General features: G+C 39.6%; 1 protein-coding gene across 3 annotated transcripts in view; it reads left to right on the forward strand.

The window, feature by feature from the left end:
• Positions 554-27,886, forward strand: part of MTDH (metadherin) — a 31,542-nt gene continuing 4,209 nt past the window's right edge. Inside the window, exons 1-11 of one of the 3 annotated variants that reach the window (XM_021386604.1) lie at positions 554-1,086; positions 6,566-6,670; positions 11,243-11,324; positions 11,643-11,822; positions 13,236-13,304; positions 15,547-15,798; positions 19,112-19,198; positions 22,744-22,842; positions 24,485-24,612; positions 25,140-25,259; positions 25,930-26,049. In XM_021386604.1, coding sequence (XP_021242279.1) covers positions 694-1,086; positions 6,566-6,670; positions 11,243-11,324; positions 11,643-11,822; positions 13,236-13,304; positions 15,547-15,798; positions 19,112-19,198; positions 22,744-22,842; positions 24,485-24,612; positions 25,140-25,259; positions 25,930-26,049 — 1,635 coding nt within the window. In that variant the 5' untranslated portion in view covers positions 554-693. The remainder of the gene's footprint in view (positions 1,087-6,565; positions 6,671-11,242; positions 11,325-11,642; positions 11,823-13,235; positions 13,305-15,546; positions 15,799-19,111; positions 19,199-22,743; positions 22,843-24,484; positions 24,613-25,139; positions 25,260-25,929; positions 26,050-27,886) is intronic. The other 2 variants (XM_021386607.1, XM_021386605.1) reach the window with 2 other exon arrangements.

Genomic DNA, 27,886 nt, shown 5'->3' on the forward strand with positions numbered 1-27,886 from the left:
GCATGTGCCAATGCGCACACAGTGTGTGGGATGCGCGGAGCTCTGGGCCAGAGGGGCTCTCACGGGGCTGGTGACTCAACCTCGGGAGTTGCACAAACCCCGGAGCCTCCTGTGGCTTGGCAGGCCCATGAAGGTTTCCCTGTTTGAAGTCGTAAAGAACAAAACCCTGTAAGATCTACAGGCCAAGAACAGGGAGTGGTGAGAGCACACGCAAACCAGGGTTCCGCGTACCGACATCCGAGAGGTGGTGTGGTCGAAGGGAATTAAAGGCGGCTCACGAGGATAGAAACAGCCCCGCCGCTCGCTGGGCAGGAAGGTCACGGATCCCTCCGCGCTGGGTCGGCCCTCCCGCTGGCTGCCACGTCGAAATCGCCCGCCGCCCCGCAACGCCTCCGCCCCGGGCAGGGCAAGGCGGGCAGAGAAGGAGGAGGAGGAGGAGGGCGGCTGCTGAGGGGCGGGGATGGCGGCGGCGCGCTGCGGCAGGGGCCCGGCGGGGCGGTGACGTTGTTGCAGGCCGGAGGGCGGGGAGGAGGAAGAGGAGGAGACCGGGCGCCTCCGGAGCAGAGGCGGCCGCGTCCCGCGTAGGCTCCGCGCGTTTCCCCCGGGCGGCTCTCCCGGGGCCGCGATGCGCTCGGCCTGAGCTCTCCCTCCTCAGCGCGCCCGCTTGAGGCCTCCGCGGGGCGAGGGGCCGCGATGGCCACGGGCGGCTGGCAGGAGGCGGCGGCCCAGCAGGCCGAGGAGACGGCGGCCCGGGTGCGGGACGTGCTGTCGGGCGGCCTGGGCCTGCTGCGCGCCGAGCTGGGCCTGGAGCTGGGCCTCGACCCCCAGGGCCTGCCCACCTGGCTCGCCCTGGCGCTCCCGGCCGCGATGGGGCTAGCGCTGCTGGGGCTGCTCCTGGCCGCGGCCTGCGGCGGAGGTCTCCGCAAGAAGGCGGTGCGGAGCGCGGCCGAGAGGAAGGGCGACGAGGTGGCGGCCCTAACGGCCGGCGGGGGCCAGGGCAGGGCGCCGGGGCCGGGGCCCGGGCTGCTGAAGGGCGACGAGCAGAAGAAACGGAACAAAAAGAAGCTGCCGGAGAAAGCGGCGAGGGTGAGCGGCTGCGGGCTCTGGGGAGCGGTTCGCCCTGGTGCTTCTGGCCGCGAGCTGGGGCAGGGGCGGCTGCGGGGCTGGGGGCCGTGAGCCCGGCTGGCATCGCCTGCGTGAGGGGTCCCTGCCCCCGCGCCGCTTCGAAAGCCCGGAGCGGCAGCGAGGCGCGAGAGTGACGTGTTGGTTGTGAGTGAGCAATGCATCGCTGCTTTCTCGAAGCTTTCTAATGGTCCAACGCATTACACGAAAGCAGCGCTTGTATTTCTCTTTTTTCTTAATCGTTATTAACCCAAAGGCTTCCTGGGTTAGGAACTGGTAGTGGAGACCTCCTTCTGGTTTAATTTCAAGGCAGGAGGTGCAGCGTAGGCAGGTACAGACAGTGGCTTTACGAGCCTCGTAAATGCTGCAGTGATTCAAACTTTAGGGCGTTCTGTGGCGTCTTTTCAACAGAACGCATTAACGTCGATCTGGTGGTGAGCTTCCCTCGGTAGGAATATGCCTGACTTAGTTGTTACAGTAAGGATCATCTCCTTTAATAAGGAAATCTCTCTGAGCAGCCCCTTAAAAACAGATCATTCCTGCCTTTTTTAATTCTCAGTATGTGTAGTGGGAGTTTTGTGCCTTTGACAGTGTTTTCATGACAAAATTAATAGAATACAGAAACTATCAGCTGTCCTTTTCAGGCTCCTGGTAATCATAGTTTAGGGACTTGAAGGAATTGTTTCAATAGCTTTTATTTTGTTGGTATGTTTGTAATCCTATTTATGTCCAAATGGATTATAGGAATGAAAGTGCAGCAGATGTCCCCTGCCTATTACAACCATGTCTTATATTTTGCGCTATAAAATTGGAATTGTTTGCCTATGACCAGAAAAAGGAGGTACAAAAGGAATTTGTTTGATTCTGTGGTAATATTGAGGCTTGCGAAGGTTTTTTAAGATATTATAGCTTTGGCTTCTTGTGAAAAATACAAAAATCTCCATGCACCACCAGGATGTCTTTGAGCAGTGAACTACTGAAACTTGCTGGAGCTGTTTGTGCAAGTTGCAGGAGGTTAAACACAGAGTACCGAGAGGAGGAGGAAGCACCGTGATTCAGAATTTTTCAGATGTTTCTAGGTCTCCATTTTGGAGAAGACATGTTAAAGATGCAGTGCTTTTCACCCTCCTGAAAGGTGAAAAGATTTAATAGATCTGTTTTACTCTCTTGGAAATAGAGGCTAATCGCAGAAATAAATAATTCACATTTTGCTTATTTTGTTTTTATACTGGAGTTAAAATGTGATCTCTTGCAAGTCATGATTGGAGAGGCTGAAAAATGTCTCAACAGAAGGCAATGAAGAAATACACTATTAACTTGACAGTGCTCCGCTGTATAGGGCTGGCTTCATGAAAGCAAGCTTTGTATTAATTGTATGTAAACTTAACTGACATTTTTCATGAATATAAATACTTGTGTTGTTTCAGGCTTGGTTTTCTCAAGCTCAAAATAGTGACAGTTAAGGCTATGTAAGAGCAAACAGCTTTACAGTCAAAAAAGAGTAGAAGTGTTTTTTAGCTGTGAATCTGTCATTCTGTATTCTCAAGATTTTTAAAAGTTATTTTCGTAGTACTCTGTAACCATTATTTCCGTGCAAAGATTGGGGGGAAAAAAAACAACTTGCCCAACAAAAGAAAATGCACAAACTAAATCATTAACTGCAGTGCAAATAAGTTTCCATCAGTGGTGAAGTTAAGTAGGCCTGCCTCGTGCTTGTTACCCAATGTAAGTTCATAGGGACTGACCGGTGTTTGCATGTTGCGGTGTTTTCTGACTTAATTTCACAATGGGAAACTTACAAGAGAACTTTGTAAATTTAAAAATGGAACAAAAATTCCTACCAAAGGCTGCGTGTTGGTTTTCATCCTGTATTTTTGTATATTCTGGCGCTGGTAATGAGGTCTGTGGAGGAAAAAGAGTAAGCCTATTATCAGTAGATTTACCAGAGGGCTTGCTATACCAGAGTCTAGATTTCCATTACAGGTATTATGGAAAGCTTAGAGCAACTGGTCTGCAGCATTAAAAAGCGCACTCCAGATGTCTAATTAAAAGCTGTAGGGTTACTTTAATGTAGAGTTATCGAGCTCATTGTATGACAGTGATGTGCAACTCTCATCAGTCAGGATCAGAAACGTTCTTTGCTCTACCCTTTCCGAGGAGGAGTATCACTGCCTTGTTTCATGAATCTAGCTCTATTCAGCTCCTTTATGGGTACTGTACAATGTCAGTGATATTCTTAGTAAAATAAATCTAGTGGAGTAGCGCTGAGTTGACTGGATGCTGTAGCAGCGATGGAGTTCTGTTTATTTACTTGCTGTGGATAGACTGAGGTAAAATGAAGCTGGAATGGTTTAGTGTTCATTAACATTTCTTAAACCTTCAGCAGAAAAAGGTGGAAACTGTTCTTACATGGTATCTGTACAATCTGAAAAATGCCTCAGCAACTTAAGAATAGTCTTCTTCTGTATTCTGCTATAGCTTGTTTAAAAAAAAAAAATCTCTTTACACACGCAGAAAAATACCAAACTAGCAATTTATTTCCTATAGGTTGACGTGTACCTGCACAGTAAAGGCTGCATGCTAATGCATGCTTTCAGTACAGGCATTGTGAAAAGCTTTCTATTTGGCCTCCTTGAAAGAACTTCTCAGACTACACTTATTGCTCTTAGAAATATGCCACATAAAGACTTTTTCATACTTTCAACTGATACTCATGTGTTGTGCCTGTCAAATTGCAGGAGAAATAAGGCTGCAGGATTGTCCAGTGCTTCAAGAGAAAATTGCTTCGTTTTTTCTTAAAAAAAAGCTTATAGAAAATAGTGGTAAATGGATTCTTTCATTGGCCAAAAATACTGTAGGTAGGCATAGGTCTGTAATGTGTAACTAAGGACTTGGGCTAATAAGGCTCTGTAAAACTCAAATGATAGCAGTTTCATTATTGCTTTCTTAAGTATAGAACAGAGGTGTCCATAGCACTGTACTGTGTTGAAAGAACAGTATTCTTTCATTTTAGCACTCAGTCTCAGCAATACTTTTTTTCTACTTCTGGATTATCTTAACACCCTCTAAAGGGAATAGGAATATGTGATGAGAAAGGTTTATTTAAACAGTGGAGTTCTAAGATCAGCAGGCAAGTTCGGAAGTTAGTTTGGAAATGAATGTTGTTATAGACAGCATTATTGCTGCTCTGACATTATTTCACATCTTCCCTGTAGCTGCTTGGGTTAGACAAAAAGAGATGGTATATAATAAATTGCAGAGTTTGGATGAGTTAATTTTGTTGATGGAAGTTGAATATATATTGGTGTGAAATTTTAAACTTCGTCTTTTGGGCTGTTGTTTCCTTTTAAAAGAAACACCCTTGAATACTATGGAGAAGCTTCTGCTACTGTTATATCCAAAAATGGTCACATGGATTTTGCTTAAAAGTCTATGATTCATCTGTGGGCAGAAATAAAATGTGGAAAGCTTCCACCGAGAAGGCGAATATTACAAATATTCAGGGAGAAATGCGTGAGAGTACAGATTTTTAAACTTATTTCTGATGGCTGCTGTTCATGTGACCAGATGATCAGACAGTGTTTTAAGCGGTCATGTGGGTGAGTTTTTCTGGAGGGTTCTTAATGGGTATGAATTAGTTTATTTCTTCTGAGAAATGGCTGCTTGTTTTGAAATGTAAGCATTAAAACTTCAATTGAAATGTTGATAAAGACAGTGATTTTCATGCTGAAGGTATATATGTTATACCGAAGAAGCGAAACAAAGCCCTGTGTAGAATTAAAAGAAGTTAGCAGGCTGTTAACATCTCTGATGCAATTCCGAGAGCAGATGTGGCAGATCTGCTCTATAGGTACACACCATTGAATAACTCACATTCTTCCTTCAGCTTGCAGTTTTAAACATTGTGGGTACTGCCATGGATTGAAAGACATCCCTCCACTAACAGCATAACTGTATTGCATCTAGAGGAAATTAGAGAGGTTCAAGAACTGATATTGGCGACAGGTTATTTTCCAAGACTGAATATCGACTCCTTCGTATCTCTGTGGAGCTTTGTCCTGGGGGCTTTGTGAGGGGAACTGCTGGCTGGTTCTGAAATGCAGATCTAGAAAATGTCCTTCATTTTCAGAATGCCGAGGGACTTGTTCAAGCTAGATATAAAAAGTCTAATTTAAGGGCGGTTATTGCAAAGGAGGAGCTGAGTGACCTGATCTTTCAGTTTCTATTGATAGGTACAAAATAACAAGCTGGCATGCTAGCTGACTACAGTAAGCAATACTATCATATGCACTGGTGAGGTCATGCCAAGAGTGCTCTGTAAGCATAATATAACATGGCAAGACGTAATTCCAGTTAAACTGAGGAGCGGTGTAATGCAGAGTTAAGGTAGCTCATTTTTTTAATAAAATAATAATAATACACGGATTAGTTTAAGCTTCGTTTAAATTGATCTTTTGCACAGGAAACGCTTTTGCCCCGGACAGCGAAGCAACTGTGAAGTAGTTATTTATGCTTATTGTCCTAAATTAGAGTGAAAGCTCACTGCAGAAATCATGAATAACAAGAAGCTTGTGTAGACACGGTGTCAGTTAATACCTTTGATAATTGCTTTTCACTCAATTAGGTTAATGTCTAGCAGGATAATACTTTAGATTCTTTCGTCTCTGCAAGAACAGTAACTTCACCCTTAGATTTCTGTTAACGTTAACTTAAATTATTGTATTTCTGCTTAGGCAATGGGCAAGCTAAGGCGTTTGCTTTTCCTGCCAAAGGTGATGGTCAGACTAATGGCTTTGCAGAGTTTAACTTCGTTATCATAGAAACTTTTGGAAAGTAATACATGCCAATTTCCTTCACTTTATTACTATGTGAGGGGCAAATGGTAGGCTAACATGATGACTACTCAAGTCTGACTGTCTGAACAGAACAATGGGGATAGCCTTTGTTCGTGCCGTGTGTTTAACTGCTAATCTCTGTTCTATGAAGTTGAACTTGTGAAGGAAGTGAGGGTTATGCACAGGTTTGGAGAATAAAGTGCAGAAATTTCTTCAAGCTAGGAGTAATTTAGAAAATTCAAGCTCATTCCTGAACCACCAAGAAGTGCTAAATATGTTCATTTAATTAGTTAATTTGTGGCACGTGCAGGTGTAGGTGTTCTAAAAGCCAGTAACTTCTTGAAATTTGCATCTTGACTAGTAATTCCTGTGAGTACAGAGATGAAATGAGGAAACTTCTGCTTTGTTTCCATTCTCATTCGTACCTTTGTTAAATGTGCAATTGCTGTGAAGGTTTTGAGTCCTTATCCAAAATTCCCTGTGTTTTACTAAACCTCACAGGTATTTTTCAGTCAACAAACAGTTGCGTTTTGGTAATTGTGTGGGTTGAGCTTTGCTGCTTCTGCTTTCTCCCATTGTTTTATTATTCACGCTTCTTGTTTATGCAGCCTAACGGCCGGTCTTTCCTTGATGTATCCGAGGAGGAAGTAATACAGCCTGTCCGTAAAGAAACTACAAAGCAGCCATTGGATGCAGAAAAGAAGAATGAAAAGGTCAGTTATGAATTTGAAATGAAAATGTGGAAGTTTAATGCACATCACTTCAATATCACGTAACTCTGTTTGTGATTGGAATTCCTGTTGCTTATATAGGAGCAAGGGAGCATGTTTCTTACTGTGAAGAGCACTAATCTAATGAGTTGGAAAGAGCTAAGGGTATTTTCTTAACTTCTGAGATTGTTCCTTATCATGGAACGTTTGCATCAAGCAAAACAAACCCCCATGCTAAACGCTGATAACGTTGTTAGCAACTTGAAAATGTTAAACCTACGGAAATTAAGTTTGTTTAATCATTGCTGGCTTCTGTGGAGATACAGTGTAATGATAGTATTGTTAAGTGGCGCGACAATTGAGGGACCACTATTGAAAGGATTGAGACCATGTGCTTGCTTATTTCTTTTGTCAGACGTATCCATTAGTGTTTGGAGATCTTAATTTCTGGTGACAAATAAGGGCTTTGAAGTCTGGTTTGAGCTTTTTGTTATGCAAATTGAACAGCTGTGTTAGAACATCTTTGTCCAAGCATAGTCTGTAGCTTTATATAGAAGGTAGCCATACAAAATGTTTGGGTTTGTGGTTTTTTTTTTTTTTTGCACTAAGGACCAATCTCTTGTAGCTTTATCATAAGTGCTCTCTCTTCTAAGCAACATTGGTGGATTTATGATAGGCCTCTGACCAAAAATTTTATTTTGATTCTTTTGCTAATGTTGATCATGAAATTTTCCTTTTGGCATGGATTTCTGAACATAATATGTTCATAATCTGTGCATAATATATAACCTGGCTTGTGCTGCAGTGAAGACTGGGCTGTCAGTTTTGTTCTGATCTGGTAAAGGTTGTTGGTTTTCTTTGTTTTCCCTGTTTCCCTTAGGACTGATTAAAAATTCACCGTTTAAAAAAAATATATATGCACATATTTTGACAAAGTAAAATAATTCAAATCATCTGATGTATTTGAGCATTAATTAATAGAATTGAAGTATTTCCTTCAAAAATGCATTTGCTTTGACTATACTAAAGAGTACTGGAAAAAGAAATTACTATGCTCAAGCAGTCAGAAAACAGTATTTCATTATTGTAATGAGTTTAGCTCACTCAAATTCTAATTAAGTTGCTTGACTTTTTTTTTTTTGCAGTTAGTGTGTTGGCTAAAGCACAACCGTACCTACAAGTTAACTGTATCATGTCCATTGTTATAGAGCTCTGAAGGCTTTCATCACTGCAAACAGGCTTCTCTGTGAAATGGCTTTGCCTTAAAATTTCATGCTGCACATTTTGTTCTCTTCTCCATGAGTCACATATCAGATTGACTTTGTGGGTTTTTTTCAAGGGCAGAACAAAATGGGATCCTGAAGGAGTAACTACATTTGTATTCTTAACTTTCACTTTATCTTAAGTGGGTTTCCCAGTAGGTAAGGTGTTTAAATACTCAACTTGAGCCTTACTGTAAAATTGTCAGCGTAGTAATGTGAATTTTGTAATGTTAAATTGAAGCTGTGGCTCTGTGAAGTCAGTGCATAGATTTTTTTTTTTTATCCTCATTCAACAGATTACGTTTTCGTAGCACTTCGAGAAAGCCTGGGAAAGCATATTTGCCTCAGGAATTGATTGTTGTCCTTCAGTTAAGAACAGCCCCAAATACTCACTTAAAGCTACATGTAATTTTACAGACATCTAATTATTTGGTTAAGCCTCTCAGGGCATCTGTTGTATTTGTAACATTATATGCCTGCTAAGGAGAACATTAGGGGTCCTGTGTAGGTGTTCTTTCTTTGTATGGCTTTAGGTGGGTGGTATAAGTTGATGGCTGAGATTTAAGCAGTGCACGCATGTACATAGATAGATGTGAATATATATATAATCTGTGACCTGAACAGTATGATTTTTTTCATCACTGCTGTACTTAAATATTTGCTTTTAGTGAAAAACAGCACTTCATTTATGTTTCTATATTTCTTAGCTGTTTCAGCCTTGTGAGTTTCATGCATGTTTTTTCACAACAGTTGCCACTTCTTGTTCTGCTTTGTGAGGAGGGGAAGCGTTGGATAGTGTCTCAGTTGTGGTTGTTTCATACAGTTCATTGTTTCGACACTGAATAGCTTCTTCCCTTTTTTCCATTTTAGTGACTTGCGTGGTATAGAGGTTTTTTTTTAGTTTTTAGTATATGAAACTTTAAAAGAATCAACAAAAGTATTTTCTGATGAGACTATAAGATCTTAAAACTTCATTGCCAGTTCTGTTTCCAAATACACAAAACTGCCTTGTCTTGAATACTAGATATAAACAGTCCATTGGGGATGAAGAAGAAAGGCTTATTTTTCTATAGTTTGTTCTTGTGAGTTGTGGGGCTGGGGTGAGAGCATTTGTTTTACAGACCTAAGTTTTGGCCAGCCTGCCAAGTTCCTCATGTGCTCTTTGGCTGGTGGTAGACCCAACACTGGCAGCTTTCTGTGTTGCAGAAGCTGACACTTTGAATGAATAGGGTTTCTGCAAAGTGATTGACTCGTCTGCTCAAGAACCTTTAATGTCTTTAACCTTTGGCAGTCAGTTTGTTACCAGGATAATAGTGACTGTTACACCACTCCCTTTGGCAGGTAATGAGTAAATGGTACCTAATTATAGTTCTCTAGCTTCAGAGATTCAGTTCTAGGGACTGAGGCTAAGCAAGCAAGTATCTCTTCAATATTTAAGTTATTGACTTTTTAAAAAGCAGTCCTTGTTTTCAAAACTATTAAAGTTTTCATGAGAAGTGTGAAATTTCTATCTCTGTAGAATCAAGTTAGTTAAGAAACTGCAGTTATAACTTAGAGAAGCAGTCATCTTAAACAGCTGTCTGAAAGATCAGAAGACATCACAAATGTGTTCCTTTAGTGTCAGAGGACAGATGAGCAGTGATGGCTTTGTGGACGTGAGATTTTAAGACCTCAACTTCCATTTTCAATGTAGCTCAGAATGGAAGATGAACGTACAATGAAGTCCCCAACCTCTCCTTTCAAATTAAGTTGAAAGAAGCAAATCATAATAATTTTTCATGTTGTCTGCTGTCATTTTTAATTCTTTACTTGGAAGGTGCTCAGGCAAAAATCTGGGCTGTTCATGTTTTTGGAACCAGTTCTTCACAGGTTGCTTTTGAAACTGGCTCTACTCTTTTTGGAGACTTTTCAGAAGTTAAATAGCCAGTATGTGGGTAAATGTAGTCTGCTGAGCAAATATGGGAGATAATTCTGTTTGCATGCCTATTATGCAGTAAGCAGTGAGTTCACTGCTTTAGTCACTTTTATAAGTGCTGCAGGTGTGTTGGCACAGCACTCCATACGACCAGTAGCATTTTTATTAGCTGTGGTGCTGCACCAACAAGCTCTGCTACTTTCAGTACCTATGTTGAAGCTATATGATTGTTTTGGGATGTGCTAACTCAAAGGCATGTACATTGCAGAGCCTTTTGGAGTCATAGGATATCTGCTGCAGCTGTGGTGTTAACTTAGTTGTTACCAATCCTAGAGAGAGAGAGAGATTCAAAAAGAGTATATCAAAGACTTGCAAATCATGTAGTCTGAACTCAAGTGAAGAGCTGGCAGTTAGCCATTGCCCAGTCATTAGACTTGCTCTGAATGTCCAGAAAGACACTGGTATACTTGGAATACTGTTATTAAAATAGTCGTACCAGAAATGTGAATCAGTGAAAGCTGGGCCTTAATTTGAGTAGGTAGCTTGTTTTCTTTAACGACTTATATTTTTTTTTTCATTCAGATTAATCTGGTAGTTCTTCACTAGATTGAAAAGCTTTTTGGCATTGTATTTTCTTTCTGAGAAGGCAGGCAAATCATTTTGTCATCATTTTAGCTTATCAAAAGATTAAACTCCAGGGCTTTTCTATATTATACTCCCTCCTGATACTTGTGTCATTTTTAGCTTTTTTTTCCCTCTCAAAATTGTCTTTTCAACGTTGTGTATTGTTACCTGTTGCACCAAAATTGCTGGCAAATGTTGTCATCTCTGTTGCTATTCATGTACCTCTGCCTGTATAGCCAAGAAGCAGTGACAGCAGAAACCTTGATATAAGCAAACAAGTTGTATATATATTGTACAGGCTGTAATCACAATTGCAGTTTTGAAGTCACTTTCCGTGATGGAATTCTCTTAGCACTTTTTTTTTTTTAAAGATGTCACTGGCATTCTTTTATTCTTCACGTAGATCTGTATTCAGATTTTGTCAGAGTGGGATCTGTCTGCCGAACAGTTCATATTCCTCTGTGATTAGAACACTATTGGCGTAACTTCTTCCCCTGGGATTTGTACTCTGCAGGATAAGTGCTTGTTCCTGACGTTTGCACAAGTCTTTCATGTCCCTCACCAATCTTAATTTAGGGCTAGGAATCAGTATTGTTTAGTACACTTGTCACTTTCAACTGTCCGCACAGAAAGTTGTTAAGGAAAATCTATTCAAATTTGCCCCTGTTCTTTTGACTGTTTTTTGGGTTTGGGTTTTTTTTTTTGAAAATTCTAAATTGCTGTAGGAAGTGTTCACTAAGTAATTAAGATTATGCTTTTTTTTTCTTTTCCTAGTCAAAGAAGAAAAAGAAATCAAAGGGTGATGCTAAAACAGCTACAGATGTGTCACGTCTAGATGGAAAGGAAGCCGATGAAGGTATTGAGCACAATAGTTCAATTGTAAGAAAAACAGTTGAAGTTGTTAAACTTACAGAAACTGAGCGTAGTCGCAAATAATAGCCCATTTTATCCATGTTTGCTTTGTGAAACAGATTTATTGCATTGCATCCAGAACAACACTTACCTTTGGCCGCTCATTTGTTTTCTCAGACTAATGCTGAAGTTGACTGCTACATCTGTGATTTTCTTTTTTAAACTGAACCTGTTTTCAGACTTCAGCTTGATATGAAACGAGGTAAAACTATCATTTTTGCTCTCTAACTTTGTGATGTTTTCACTTTGGGGGACATTTTAGGAACCTGGGAAACAAAAATCAGTAACAGAGAAAAGCGTCAGCAGCGTAAACGAGACAAGGTGATGACTGATGGTGGCTCAGGAGAATCAAATCTCCAAGGGACAGAAAACACAGCTGCTGTATCCATTGAACAACTGATGCCCCCACCATCGCTTCCAGTTGGTCTCAGAAAAAATAAAGGTATGATAGTTTATAAAGATCTCTTAAAAAAAAAAAATTGTAGAAAACACTTGCATGCTTAAATAGTGACTGTTTTGGAAGTATAGTTGGTATATTTGGAGATGTAACTCTTGAGAAAATTATTTTAAGCCATGTGAAGATTAGTTTTCATTGTGCAGAAATACTATTTTTTGAGCCACTCGTGTGGGAGAGCTCAGGGAAAGACGTTTTGGGTAAATGGCAGAGGCAGGCCATATGTCTCCGCTCCTGTATTTGTGCTCCACTGACTCTGAGCTTTATGTTCCTGGAAACTTCAAACTCACCCACAGCACTGTTGCAGCCAGCACCAACTTATCAGATTATTCGTTACTTCCTCGTGGCAAGATTATGCCTATGAGTTCTCTACCCAGATCATTCACTGCTTAACATGTAGACTTTTGTTTCAATTTCTAGTTTATTAGTACCTGCGTTAAAGTGATTCATGATGGTGGGGTGCATCTGGCTGAAGTTCAGTAGTCAGTTATAGCAGCTAAGGTTTCAATAAGGAAATGTAGGCTTTAGCTTCTGTGGCTGCTGCTGTTTCAGAAAGTTGCATGGGTTTTAACAGTGTGTAGGCATAGGAATTCGTATTTGGCTGTAGCTGAAAAGTGGCTTAAGAAGCTAAAAGAATACAGACACAGTTTAGCTTTGTGGCATACTTTTAACCTGTGATGCACTTGGCTCTTTGATTTGCTGAAACTTGATGTTCTAGCAAAGTGACAAGAAGACTGAGCCTAGCTACTGTCTGGTACTTTGTAACATATTGAAACTTGCATGCTTTAATGGTTTTTCTTAACTGACGTTTGGTTGCCCGTTGACTAAGTGGCTTGCTTTTTGAAAACTGGATCAGTTGTCTCCAGTTTTCTTTATTTTTATATATAACTCCAAATAACTCCAGCTGTCTGTATTTCTGGCAATACGTGACTACTGTAACCTCTCTAGGCAGAGTCCCTTGTGCATATGTTCTTGTGTATCACTGTACCAGGTCAATATGAAAAGAATCAGTTATGTCTCATGTTCTCATGGTAAGATAAAAGTTAGAAATAGCTTTATGCATCTGAAATACTTAGAGCTGCCCTTGGCTGGAAAAATGACATCTTCTGTTTTAGATTTCTGCTCCTCATTCTTAGGAAAGCTATAGCTAGAATTCTTTGAAATGTGCAGTTAGTCACTGTATGGGCCCTAAATTGCTTTTGAGTGTTTAATCCGTCTATAAGAATCAACAATATGAAAAATAGGGCATTATTTTTGTTCTTGAGTTCCCTGGAGATAGCTTCATTTACTTTGAGGTACTGATAATTGTGTTTTCTTAAGATATCAATGATGAATACTCTCAGGGTATTTGTTGCTCTTTGCAACAACGTACTCTAGCTCTGTCTCCTACCTCTTATCCAGGTGATACTCTTCTGAATGTGCAAGTTAGCAGCTCTAAATCTTCAAAGGGGGAGTCATCAGTTCCACAAGGTAAAAGGTTTTCATTGCTAGGCATCCTAATTAACTGGAAAAGTGTTTTACAGAAGTGAAAACGTTGTCAGTGCAGGATGTTGTGTGGTTACTAATCTAGAACTCTATTATACAGCTGGCTTTTTTGGCTGTGCAGATGTTATTTTTCTAAGTTGCACGTACCTCTTAAGATGGTGGAAGCAGTCTCCTTACATCTATCAGGGTGTATAAAACAAAAAGTGCCTAGAACTTTCATGCAGATTATCTGCTATAGGCTTACAGAGTGTTACTTACAAAACAGTAAAGCTTATTCTCAAGCTCCGGTTAAAAATCCCTCATGCTGGCTTTTCAAACTCAGTCACTTTTTTTTTCTGTTAATGAGTTGCTGTCTCAAAGAATTAATATATGTTAATGTGTTTCAAAGATAACAGTCTTGATTTTTGTAGAGTTTGCACTCATTGCAGGTTATGTGTGCTTGGGTTATTCAGCTCTTTCCATTCTCCTTTGAGAACCATGCTGTAAATGCATTCATTTTGAGAATGACTGTGCTTGCCATGCGTGTGCTTGCCAGTATTTGGCTATGATTTGAGTGGTGAATCTTAATGGCTTTTTGATAAGAGCCAGCGACATAGCGGTGATTAAAATTTAGCATTGTGAACAAAGGTGATTGTTTCTTATAGCCAACACTAGTAGTATTTCTTTAACCAAGAGCAGTCACTGTGTTTTAAGCAAGTCAGCAAATGAGCAGTTAAAAGCAGCCAGGTCCAGAATGTGCATCACTGCTAGTTCTTGAGAGCTTTGATTCACGTGTTAACTTCCTGGACCATAGCTCAGAAAGGAGGAGCCACAGTCTTCAGAGCTTCAGAGAAGCATAATGATAGGATAGGAGATAATGACTGAAGATGCAGTGAGGAATATTCTGATTGGGCCTTAGTAAGTTTGCCCATAGATGCTTTGAACTCTCAGACTTTATGATTTCCAGAACTTGAGTAGAGTGATGAAACTTTGAAATTAACTGTACAGAAGTTAGCAGAAGGTGGAATTAAGTGACTCCCAGAGTTCCATTCCAACCTTAAGTTTTGTGTAGCTTCTGTGAAAAGTTGCTGATTGTACAGAAAGCATATGTAAGTGATGCGAGAACAGTTTGATAAACAGAATAATCAAGTTTTTGCTTTAGGACTTCACCTGTCTTCTTGTAAGGTTGCAAAACAGTTGCTTTACCAGCTACGCTACAGTTTCTGTGTATTTGCTATTTTTGTTGTTGCCTTCCTGTGAGGGTGCTTATTCACAGAGTGTAACAGCTCTGGAGTTATGTAGAGAAAGAGCAGTAGTTCTGGATAGAGGGATTGGGATATTACAGGTGTCTGTGTTTGGAAATAGGATTTGTCTAGGAATGCGTGGTCACAACTCAGCAAATAATTTCCTTGCCAGTGATGCTGCCTTGAATGTCTTTTTGCTGCCTGAGCGGAATTTATTCATGGAATAAAATATTTTGTCTGTAGCTTTTGTGGACATGTTATGCTGACTTAATTGTGTGTCACTTCTTAGCTGAGTATTTGTGTTACGCTCTTGATATACAAATAAAAAAAAAAAGTGATATATAGGGCCCTTTGAGAAATGTTTAGGAGATGGGTCCTGAAAGCACATATGAAACTTGCTTTGACTAGTAATTCCGCAGCACAGTAGACTGTTGTAGGTCAAGACTTGTGATCTCTTACTGTAGTGAGAGAGTACCATGTTCTTTTCCTTCTAAGTTTGATGGATTCTAGTTAATGATAGCTATGCTTCTAGTAATTTCCACATAGCATTCAGAAAGCGTTTTCTATTCCTTGGTCATTTCTTTCTCTTTGTGCTTAGAGAACTGTTGTATGTTACCATAGTTACTAAATAGCAATCACTCTCTGTTCGGTACATGAGACTCTACAAATCATCAGATCACCTTGGTCTGTAAGAGAAATTACCCCTTTTGTTGTTGAATTTAAAACAAATAAATAAAAAAGGCACTAATAAGGGTACTACCTTATAAGGAGGGGGGTCACAGGAAGGAGGTGGTTGGTGCTATTTTTTTAACCACTCTTCAAGTTAGTGCATATTGTTTGAACAGGAAAATCAGCTGAGGCAGAGTAGCAGCTCTTTATCACGCTGGTGTAGCAAAGCTGTTGTTCACTTTTTTTATTGTTAAGTCTGTGTGCATGTATGTTATATTTTAATTATTTGTCCAGTTTGTATTTTAAATAATATTTTTATTATGCTTTTATTGAAGTTTCCCCAGGATTAAATGAAAGCCATACAGTAAATGGTGGAAGCTGGAATGAGAAGCCTGTAAAAATCTCCTCACAGATTGGTGTAGGGGAGGAAAAATGGACACCTGTTTCCTCAGCTACAGCTGGGAAGAGGAAGACTGAGACATCTGCCTGGGCCCAAGACACTGGAGATGCTAATGGGAATGGAAAGGACTGGGGTGTAACCCTGGTGAGCAGGCCCTGGAAAGAGCGTTCTTTGTTCACTCCCATTGGTAAGCTGTTCTGAGAAAAATTAACGTCACTTAAGCATTCTTACATAATTTTTAGTAATGAATCTTTTGAATAGCTTTATGCCTCTATATTAAAATAATAATTGAATGGTCTAGTGAAATGTGAATGAAGCATTTTATGTTTGTGGTAAGTTCTGATCTATGTTTCTGATTACAGCTTAACTGTGTTTTTGGAATTAGTCTGAAATAATTTTATTGCTTTGTAGGAACCATTTTTTAATTGTTTTCCTAAAATTATGAAAATGCATAGTAAGTCTTAGTGGAATGTAACTTTTTAAAGCATTTCTTAGAACATTGATATGTTCTGTTCATACGACACAATCAAATCAATTAGTTGTCTTTCGCAGACATTTGTTTATGTTTCAGGAATGAAGAGTGTTTAGCTCTTGTGGCAGACTCTTGGCATTTCACTGATTTCTTTTCCTATTAGAAATTGCTTTTCAGTCTTTTGCAGAACAATGTTTAGCCTTCGTTGCTTATACTGTCCTGAATAATAAGAGATTTTTTCATTTGTCTGTGGAGCAGCCTTTTTACTTAGTAGATACTGTAATATTGTCCTTCCCACTGTTCAGTCTAAATGATCCTAGTTGCTTCTGGAAGTCATTGTTCTTCTGTGGTCAGAAACACTGCTGTAAGTCTAGACAGATTTCATTTGTCCCTCATACCTTGAAGTGTGGTCCCTGAAACTGGACTTGATATTCTATTGGAAGCTTTATTGTTGCCAAGTTGAAGCAAGGGTGTGTTTTGGTTTTTGTGGTACTTCTTTGTATTCCAGATAGTTGTATTCTGCTTTCGATCACAGAATGGCTTGGGTTGGAAGGGGCCTCAAAGATCATCTAGTTCTAAACCCCCTGCCATGGACAGGGTTGCTAATCACTTAATCAGGCACAATCAAATTGCCCAGGGCCCCAGTCTGTCTGGCCTTGAACACCTTTAGAGATGTGGCATCCACAGCTTTCCTGGGCAGCCTGTTCTAGCACCTCACCGTCCTCTCAGTGGAAAATTTCCCCCGACATCTTATCTAAATTTCCCTTCTTTTTGTTTATAACCTTCTCCTGTATCCTATCATTATCAGACGGTACTTTGTATTCTAATACAATGTTTCTTACTGACTGAACATCTTGTTCTTGTTTTGTTATGTTATGGAGAACAGATCATGTTTGACCAGGCTGATCTGCTTCTGGTAAAATGGCAGGATTTGTGGATGAAGGGAGAGCAGTCCTTTTATCATAATTCCAGTAATGCTTTCAATACTGTCTCTCACAGTATGTTCTGTAACCAGGTTGGGGGGTTCAAAGATGATACTTTGCCTGGAGGCTGACAGTGGAATATCACAGGGTTTTATCATCTTTTTAAACAATCTGGAGGAGATGGAGTGCAACTTGCATCACATTCCCAGATTACAGAAAACCTTGAGGAACCAGCTGATGCCGTCCAGATCAGGGGTACCATCCGGAGGGACCTAAACTGACTGGTGGAATGCACCAACCAAACTTGAACAAGGACGAATATAATGTGAAGTGCTGCACCTGGGAAGGAGGAATCCTGAGCTGGGGAATGATGGTCTGGGGAGCAGTTTCCTTGGAAAAAGGGGGAACTGTTGGACACAAGGATGGACATGAGCCAGCTGGCCATGGGCCTGAACCAGCAGCGTTCAGGGCTGTATTAACAGGAGTCAGTCAATTGCGGTAGTAATTATCCCTTTCTACTAAGCCCTTCTTGGACCTAATCTGGAATACTGTGCCCAGTGTGGGGGCTTCCCTGTACAGAAAGGATACTGATGAACAAATGCAGCAGACTCAGAAATGGTCAGTTGTTGGAGCACTTGCCCTGTGAGGAGAAGTTAAGGGGATGAGGCTTTTCTTGTCTGGGAAAAGGAAGGCTTCAGGAAGACGTAGCAGCAGCCTTCCAGAACCTGTGAGGTGTTATTGAGAAAACGGAGCCTACCATACAGTGTATGGTAGGAAGATGAGTCAACAGACATAAACTGAAATGAGAGGTTTAGACTGAATGGAAGCAGAAACTTCTTCCTCACAAGACATTGTATGTAGGTTGCTCCAAAAGTAATGCTTCCTATTTATTTCCATGGAAACTACTTCAGGCACAAAGAGTACAATAACACTGTTTGGTAGAGCAAAGTCCCAGCCACAAAATGCTATTTTTCAACATAGTCACTACTGTTAGCTAATTCCTGTAGATGAGCTGGATGCAGCTGAATGTGGCTTGTCTTTCATGTCGCTTTTGCCATTGCTGAAATATAGATGCTTGATGAATGTACAAGTGTCAGTGGGTGCAATTTTTTTGGCATGGAGAAATTCAGTGACACACCTTTGCTTCATATGCGCTACCATGTCAAATGCTGTTTTGTCAGACTGCCTCTCTGCTGCCACCTGACCCACGGCAAGAAAATGTAAGGGAATATTGGTGGGAAGGTTCATCCTCTACTGCCATACCACCAATGTGTGCCTCTGACATCATGGGCCAACATAATAAATAGGAGACATTACTTTGAAGCAGCCCTCGCACGGCTGCGTAAGGATGAAGACGTAACCAGTCTTCATCCTTGAAAGGTTTTGATGCCCAGCTGGATAGAATGCTGTGCAGCCTGGTATGACCTCAGAGCTGACTGTGTGTTGAGGAGGAGGGTGTACTAGGAACCTTCTGAGGTCCCTTCCATCCTGATTTATTCTGTTTTGTAGCTTGTTGAACTCCTGGTAGCTTTTATTCATAATCAGGGTCTAACCATCTGTTTCTTTTGACACAGTTGTGCCACTGGTTACTTTGTCTTGTTTTCTGCTTTACGCTTCAGAGTCAATCAAATATGTCTCGGTTTCTTTAATCGGAATCTCCTGTTTGTCAAAGATACAACAGATAAGCAATTTTCTGAAAGCTAGATGTCATCTACAGAACTAATGTAAGCTTTTTAATAACTCAGGTGATAATAGTGGGGGAAAATTACAGCAGTGTGGGGCTCAAAACACAATCTACTTTTCCTCTGTTATGCGTTTATGTATAGAAAAAAACTTATGTTACGTATAGAGAAGGCTGTAGAGAGAGGAAGATCTTAGTTTGAAAATTACTTTAAGCTGAATGTTCACACATTCAGACTTCTATCAGCACTGATTGTATCATTAATAATCAAAATAATTCAGTTTGATAGAATGTTAACATGACTGGAACTTCCTGTTTCTCTCACCCTATTCATCATTAAATAGCTAACTTCTTCAACATTGCCAGCAGTGTGAAGCTGTTGGTTTTCTTTTGTTTTTTTTTACCCCTCTGTACTTCCCCACAGATGCTTGGAAGGTAGATGCAAGGATTAATACCTCTGAACAGAATTCTACTTCTTTCTCTTCTTTTGGATTAACTCCTGGAGTTTCTGGTATGTATATGCTTCCAAAGGTCCTCCTCTCTACTTCCTTGCCAGATGGAAATAGAATTTGCCAAACGTTATTAATTTGTATCTTTTCCCAATTGTCCTTTGAAAAAGTAGTGGTAAATGTAAGCAAGTAGAAGACCTGCTTTGTGAAAGTCTGGAAAGCTTTTTTTTCTTATTATGCTCAAATAATGCAATAAAGTAACTTCTAAATTGATAATTAAAAGGTTGGTATTGCTACATCTCAAGATGAAGATCTGAAAATTGCTTTCTAGGAAGGTCTGTTTACCCAGAATTTTGAGGGATTTTGTTGTTCATTGATTGTTGGTTTGTTCATTTTGTTTTCCTTCATGAAACTGAAGTGCTACTTGAAAAATGTGTTCCATAGAATTCCTGAGTCCTTGCTCTTCAGGATGGATGAGAAAGCTGAACTGCAGAGTTTTCTTGTTTTAAAGGGTGAAATCGCTGCAGAGTGCAAACCTGGCTTCCTAACAAATCTTGTGTGTTAAACTACTGACATAAGTGCTACAGTGATTTATTACGCAATAAAGGAATTGTATGTCAGGTTTTCTGCTCTTGCTTGCTTACTCCAATTACCTTGGAGCTTCGCGTGACTATTTTCTTTTAGGAAGTAGCTAGCCAAGTGCTCATGCACTTAGGCTGTGTTTACTCGTATTGCAGTTTGCAGTCTTTAAACTGTGGAACTGGAGCTTGTTGTCTTATAGCTCACAAGTGCTTCAATCTCTGTGCACTTCTGTGCCAGTATAACAAAGAAGTCATAAATGCTAAGGTCCAATTCACCATGCTTTCTGTAAGTAGTTCACTTAATGAAAGCTTATACAATTAAGACCTTTTGCTTAAGACAAACAATTTTAATAAAATTTGATTTCCCAAGAGAGCCACTTGAATACAAGTTCAGTTGCTACTTTGAAACTTAAAAAAATTCAGTTACTAAAGTGGGAAAGACTGATCTGAGATGCATCTGCAATAGCATAGTTCCAACTTGTGTTCAGAGAGAAGCATAAAGAAAGTGAAGTATATTCATCATCTTTGATGCACATCAGCCAACAGTGTCATAATTCCATACTAATGAATATTTACTGCTTACTGTTGAGACCAGCTGGCAAAAGATGAGAACGTGGCAAGATTCCTGTCATTTGAGGTATCTTTTACAGAAGAGTTGATAGATCAGAGAGAACCAGATAGGACCGTATTTAGCTAGCTAAACTTCATTTCAAAAATAAGGCTCATCATAAAATTTGTTAATTTCTTCCAGTCTCACAATTGAGCTTTTTGTTTTTTTCTAAATTGTTTCTGTTTGTCCTATTTTTCTTTAAATAACTACATTAAACGTCTAACACTTCTTATTATCATAGCTGGTATTGGCTTTGCTGTTTGTCATGCTGTCTTTATGCTTCTGGAAACTTTTACTTGAACTGAGGATTGGATTCTTAGTAGTGAATAATTTAATTGCTATATCTGTGATGCAAATGATAAGTTTTTCTGGTAGTTTTTTTCTTTTAGGCTACTCTCTATCAATGTTTGAAGTTGCACAAGGTGATTAACTTTACAGTCAATAAAATTTCATTGTTTTCCATTTTGAGGAGACTGCTGCAAGTCTTACAGAATGCTATTATTCATAGAATCATAGAATCCTTAAAGTTGAAAGAGACCTCTGAAGGCCATCTAGTCCAACTCCCCTGCAATGAATAGGAGCACCACAGCCAGATCAGGTTGCCAAGGTCTTGATTCAGCCTTGAAAGTCTCCAGGGGTAGGGCATCCACTGCATCTCTGGGCAACCTGTTCCAGTGCCTCACCACCCTTGCTGTAAAAGACTTCTTCCTCATATCCAACCAAAATCTACCCTCTTTAAGCCTGAAGCCATTTCCCCTTGCGTCACCGCGGACCTTACTAAAGAGTCTGTCCCATTCTTTCCTGTAGCTCTCCTTGAGATATAGAAAGGCTGCTATTAGGTCACCTCAGAGCCTTCCGTTTTCCAAGCTGAACAGCCCCAGTTCACTCAGCCTGTCCTCATAGGAGAGGTGTTCCATCCCTTGGATCATATTTGTGGCTCTCCTCTGAACACGCTCCAACAGGTCTATGTCTCTCCTGTACTGAGGACTCTACATCTGGATGCAGCACTCCAGGTGAGGCCTCGCCATTGCAGAGTAGAGGGGCAGGATCACCTCCCTTGCCCTGCTGGCCATGCTTCTTTTGATGCAGCCCAGGATACAGTTGGCTTTCTGGGCGGTGAGAGCGCACTGCTGACTCATGTCCAGCTTCCCATCCATCAGTACCCCCAGGTCTTTTTCAGCAGGGCTGCACTCAATCCTTTGATCCCCCAGTTTGTATTAGTTAAAAGGGGTTGCCTCAACCCAGGTATAAGACCTTGCGTTTGGATTTGTTAAACCTCATGAGGTTCACCTGGGCCCACTGCTCAAGCCTGTCTAGGTCCTTCTGGATGGCATCCTGTCCCTCTGGTGTGTCAACCTCACCCCACAGCTTGGTGTCATCATCAAACTTGCTTGAAGGTGCACTTGACCCCACTGTCGTTGTCACTGATGAAGATATTAAAGAGTAGCAACCCCAGCTCTGACCCCAGGGGGATACCACTCATCTCCATCCGGACATGGAACCATTGGCCACCACTCTCTGGACTTGATCCTGCGGCCAGTTTGTCATCCATCGAACAGTCCACCCATCAAATCCATATCTTTCCAATTTGGAGAGAAGGATGTTGTGGGGTACCATGTCAAAGGCCTTACTGAAGTCCAGGTAGATGACATCAGTGGCTCTTCCTTTGTCCGAGTGACACCATCATAGAAGGCCACTAGGTTGGTCAAGCAGGATTTGCTGTTGGTAAAGCCATGCTTCTCCCATATCACCTCCCTGTCTTCCATGTACCTTAGCATTGCTTCCTGGAGGATCTGCTCCATGATCTTTTCTGGCACAGAGGTGAGACTGACAGATTGGTAGTTCCTGGGTTCATCATTTTTACCCATCTTAAAAATAGGTGTGATGTTTCCTTTTTTCCAGTCAGCAAGGACTTTGCTTGATTGCCACAACTTTTCAAACGTCAGGCAGCTACATCAGTTAATTCCCTCAGGGCTCTGGGATGCATCTCATTGGGACCCATAGATTTGTGGATGTTCAGGTTCTTCAGATGGTCGTTAACCTCATCTTTGCTTACAGTGGGAGGGACGTTGCTTCCCCAATCCCCTCCTACCAAACCAAACATTTGAGGGCTGTGTGACAAGCAGTTAGGAGAGAATACTGAGGGGGAAAAAAAAAAGCTGTTAAAAAGGTTCATCTGTATTACCTCCTTTTTTCCCCATAGTCTACTGACTTTGCATCTTCCAGTTCCTTGGTTTTTTGAAATATTTAATTTTGAAGAGCTTGTAGTTTTCCTGCACTGTACAGTCTTTAGAATCAGACTCTGTTTGTTTTTGAGTCTTCTGTCTTCCTTTGCTACTTTGCTTTGTATTTCTTTATCTAAGATGATTCAGGAAGCTTGCAACTTACAAGTACAACTTCATTTGTTCCCTTTCAGGATCCAACAGTGAACCGGTTTCTCAGGCTGGTACTTCTGATTTTCCGTGGGATTTAAGTCACACTCAGCCCCCTGTTGATGATGAATGGTCTGGGTTAAGTATGTTCCTCTAAAATATTCATTAACAAAAATTGTAATTGCCACCACTCTACAGCGTACATACTTATTAGCTACTTGCATTAGCCAGTTGCGATCATGTGTTAGTTGAGTAATTTGAGTTTGCCTTTACATATTTGTACTTCACCGAAGACTTAACTCTTATTTTTAGTCTTAATTCCTTGTTTAGTAAGCATTTGGAAGTTCTTGTGTGTAAAGGCAGTGATTTCTATCCTGCGTGTGCTTAATTTACTTGTAGGTTGTAAACATAAACGCTTTGTTTATTCTTCTCCCTCCTTGCTAATTTCAGAATATACTTGTTTTTCCCAGCCTCTCTAGACAAGGGTCATAGTAGGGTTAGTAGGAGTAATGTAGTGAAGTTAGTCTTAGCGAAATACCTATTACTGGAACCACACCCATGAGGAAAGTTTTGTGGTGTTTGCTTTTTGAATTGCCTTGTAATGGATATCTTTATTCAGTAAAGTACGAGAACGTTTGTTTAACAAAACCAATGTCATTGCCTCACTGACCTAAAAACTTGGTCAGCAAACTGACCAAAGCTGCCTTGCGTGTTACCTTCTCTCAAAAAACAATGTCTTGTTTAATGACTTCAAAAGTAAAACTACTTGTTGCAGTCTTTGATTCTGCTGATTTTGGCAGATACCAAATCATAACAAAAATTTGTTTTCTATCAGGTTTAAGGGTGAGGGAAGCACATTTCAATTAGACATTTGGAAGTGATCAGTTTTACATCGTAAGAGTAATAGTTTGTTCACGTTTCTGAGCATAGAATGTTCGTGGCTACACCTTCTTTTAATCAAGTAGTTTATTCATAGATACCAAGTAATTGAACTTTCATTACTTACCTATTCCTATTAGTGCACTTCAACTCTAAGTGATAGATATATATACCTTGCTGGTTTATCAGATTCAATACAAGGAAGTTAGCTGCATGTGCAGAAACTGAATTTTTACATTTTATCAAAAATATTATTTTTTCTTTAAGGAACTAATGGTGGGACAGTAGATAAAGCTTATTAATTGTTACATTGCATAGTGATTTCTTTCAAATCAGTTGATTTTAGTGTGAGTGCTTCAAAGTGGAAGTATTAAGTTGAGGTAAAGTTTTTACATGATAGCAAGAGATGGAAAAAAAAAGTCCTAAGTAATCTTAGAATTCTACTGTACTTTTGGTTTGAGAAAGTTTGCTAGTAAAGGTAATTGGTTTAATTACTGCTTTTTCTTTTGATGTAAGTTTTTAAATGTTTAAATTTAATTCTGCTGTAGCTGGCAGACTGTTTGCACCTTCACATTTGGTATAGGCTGAGGGCAAGAAATATTTTTGCTGATAGTCTTTCATTTTGTGTTTATATCATGGTTTACAAGCCGTTCAGTTTTGAAATAAGCTTGCTATAGCTTTCTACTAAACAGGTTGTCAAAGGCATCAAAACTGACTTCTTATTTGCCTAAGTCTTCATCTTATTATTAAAGTACTTAAATTTTTCAGAAATACAGGGAAATGCCTCTTTATATCTTGGTATCAGAGAGAGTTCTCTGCGTAGTATTTTTTTTAATTATTTTTTAAGTCTCAAAGAGCACCTCTAAAGTACAAAAACATTCCTGAAAATCTTCTTAATCTTTGTAGATGGACTTTCTTCTGCTGATCCTAGCTCTGATTGGAATGCACCGGCAGAAGAGTGGGGAAACTGGGTAGATGAAGAAAAAGTTGCTTCTGTTCCACAGCCTGAAGAGGCTTTATCTAATGTTCAGAAGGTAAAAGGTGATATTTTCTCCCTAGCACCAAGACTTTGCCCTTACCACTGCCATTTCTTAAAGTAACTTAAAGGTGATGATAAAGGTAATCTCTCATCTCTTGTAGACTGATAAGAGCATCATAGTTTTGTTAATGTGTAATGATGGATATTGCTAATGGGTAAAATAGAAACCAGTTAGCTCCATGTCAAATCTTGCTGTCTCACCGTAATGTAAGATATTATCTTTCATTGTGTACTAATCGAGGATTTGGATCTCTCCTCATAAATACTTCACACGCCAAAAAAAAAAAGTTGAGAAAAGCAGCATTTCTGTGCCACCAGTACGTTGTTCTCTGCTGCATTTTTCATTCCCAGCTCCTGTAGTTAGGCTTTTAGAGAGCACATAAAGAATGTGGTCTTTCCAAAATGAACAGATAAGATTGTGTTCACTTACTTCCACTTTTATAGGCAGTTATAGACCTTGTAGCTAGTAATTTATGTATAGCATATAGAAAGGATGTTAAATATCTTATTTCTGCATTTAAGGCTTTAGATAATGAAAGAGAAAAAGCAGAGCCAGTTCTTCAGAGTTCTGCAAGTGGGAAGTCCAAGAAAAAGAAGAAGAAAAAGAAGAAGCAGGGTGAAGAAGCTAGCTCTCCTTCACAGGTAAATGGAATAAGATCGCGATAGTCTGCAAATCAGTTTGTGAGGAATTCACAAAATCAGAGGAAGATAAAATTTATTTATTGTATAGTCTACTACTCTTTTGCAAGTTAAGAGGTAAGTGTGCGTGAGATTAATTTACATGAAATGTTAAAGGTGTTGGTACTCAACTGTGTGAGTGCGGGTATGCTATGCAGGTCAGGTTTGAATTAGATGGATACTATGTGCAAACTGAGGATGACTAGAGCTTTGAATTATTTTTAAATAGTTTTTGAAGAATTACTTTGAAACACATTTATTGTGTAAATAGCAAGAGCAGTTTGCACTTGGCAATTGAAGCATGTTTGAATGGATGAAATCAAGTACTTTTCAAATAGGAAAAATCTTTTGTTTGGACATGCTCAGAATAGATGCTGCTTTTCTGCTTGTGGTGACAGCCATTCATAACTTAAGTTCTTTACAAAAAAAGTAAATTCTCAGCTGAATCTGACTGGCTAGGTAAGTTGGAGGGGAGAAGGCATTACTTCACTCATACTTACTTCAGATTTGCTTCTTGTGATTGTCGTGTTTTTAGTCTGAGCTTCTCACAACAATTGTAAAAGATAATTCCTATCAAGCTTTCTAGTTAAATATCAAATAGTAAAAGGCTTCCGTTTCCCCTTCCGCTTGGTAGGACACTGAAGAACTGGACAGAGAAGCTGGAGAGGAATTTCATGAGAATACCTCAAAAGCTCAACCACAGCAGGAAATAGTTTTTTCTCTGAAGACCATAAGTACTAGTGAACCAGCTAAGGTAGGAGTGTTCAAGATGTATTGAAACATTAATTTGTGTATGATGGTGTTACTGTAAGAATACTGCTTCAGATTACATTTATTAATATGAAGGTTGAGTTTTATTAGGTACAGGTCAGTTACGAGTTTTTTTTTTTTTTTTACAAAGATGCCCACTCTGAAAAACAATATATTCTAAAACATTAGTCATCTTACTTTAAGGTTAGTTTTTTTTATTTATTTGAATGAATGGTTAAAACTTTGAAATCTGGAAACCTAAGAATAAATTGGTAAGAGTGCAAGACTGTAATCTTTAGCATATTTTATGGCTTTTTTACAAACAGAATGAAGAATTACCAACTTACTGGATTCTGAGTTGTCATTAAACCAGTTCACAAACTGACCATTTGCTTCAGCTTGCAATTTAAACAAACACAGGGAATACAAGTTCTTGAATATTTCTCCAAATAGCTGCTTTAGATACTGTTGTCCTACCAGCATCACGCTTTAGGAAGAAGTAAAATATTTAATATTTCTGGTAGTATTTGTTTTGTATTCCATAAAGAACAAACAATACCAGTGAGATAGTACCTCAGAATATTGAGTTCTTCATTTCAGTAACTAAACATTTGTTACATGAAGATATCGAGGTCTTCAGATGTGAATGAAAATATTAGAATAGAGTCTTTCATGAGAGGCTGCAAGTCAATAAAGAAAAGTTAGAGAAACTGCATATTGAAAACACATGCCACCAGAAGCACATTCAGAGGTGTTATTAGCTCGTTCTAAGTATCCTGCACTGGAACATGGTTTTACTGTGGTTACTTAATTTAAGTTGAGTTCAACCTTTATTCAAGGTTAATATCAGCTACATATTCTGTCTGACTCATGCGAAGTCTTCTTTGAAGCTGTACCTGGAGGAGGAGGGGGGGAACAGCAACAAATCTTCATGTTACAAAAGTGGCTTTTTTCCTGTGAGTGTGTAAATGTTCTTTAGAAAAAAAAGTAAAATTAAGGGCAAATACATTGCTTTGTATTAGAGGCTAAAAATGCGTAGGCCAAAAATTCAATTTAGCTTTATTTTTTGGCATTCAGAAAGAAGTGTGGTATATCCCAAAAGGATACCTTTGCTGTTTAGAAATAAAATCAGCTTGAGAAATGTTTTTCTACTACATATAATAGTTCTTTGGATCGGCAGTTCAATTTTCTTCTTACAAAGTATCAGCACTCTCAAATATCAGCTTTGTTTCAGCAGACTACCTCATTGTTTAGTTATTAAAACCTTAGTCCCAACTTCATGGTTTAACGGCATCAGCTCCTGTTGTAAGCCAGGTCTGTGTACTGCTGTTTTTTAGGCTTAAGCAATCCTGTTGCTGAGCCTTAAATTCAATCTTTTCAAATAGATTGTGTCTATATATAGCTGTGTTACAGTCAATGGCAATTCTGCGAAACAACTGATGTATGAAACTTGAGGTGGAGGCAAAAAAAAAAAAGTTTTAAAAAAAGAACAAGAATTCTTCCCTGGAAGTGAGTTGAATTTGATAAACATGAAGAGCAATCTATGAATTGTACCTGGCAATGCAGATGACCTATCAGTTCTTTTTCAAGCCCCTTTGACATCAGATTTGGCTTTCTTGCAATTGCACTTATGCTCAGTGGTTTTCTGGTGTTGTTTGACTTCCCTGTTGCAAAAAGCTCTGGAAATAGTCTCTAACTGATGACTGAAATGGATGACCTAAGTTTCTGAGAAAGATAATCTGTTCTTGAGCAAACATTCTGGAACCTGAGAACCAAATAGGAGGGAAAGGAGCATGAGAACCAAATACAAGGGAAATAAAACTGATATTGGAGTACAGAAA

This window comes from Numida meleagris, chromosome 2 (genome assembly GCF_002078875.1).
Source record: "Numida meleagris isolate 19003 breed g44 Domestic line chromosome 2, NumMel1.0, whole genome shotgun sequence".
Taxonomy (NCBI): domain Eukaryota; kingdom Metazoa; phylum Chordata; class Aves; order Galliformes; family Numididae; genus Numida; species Numida meleagris.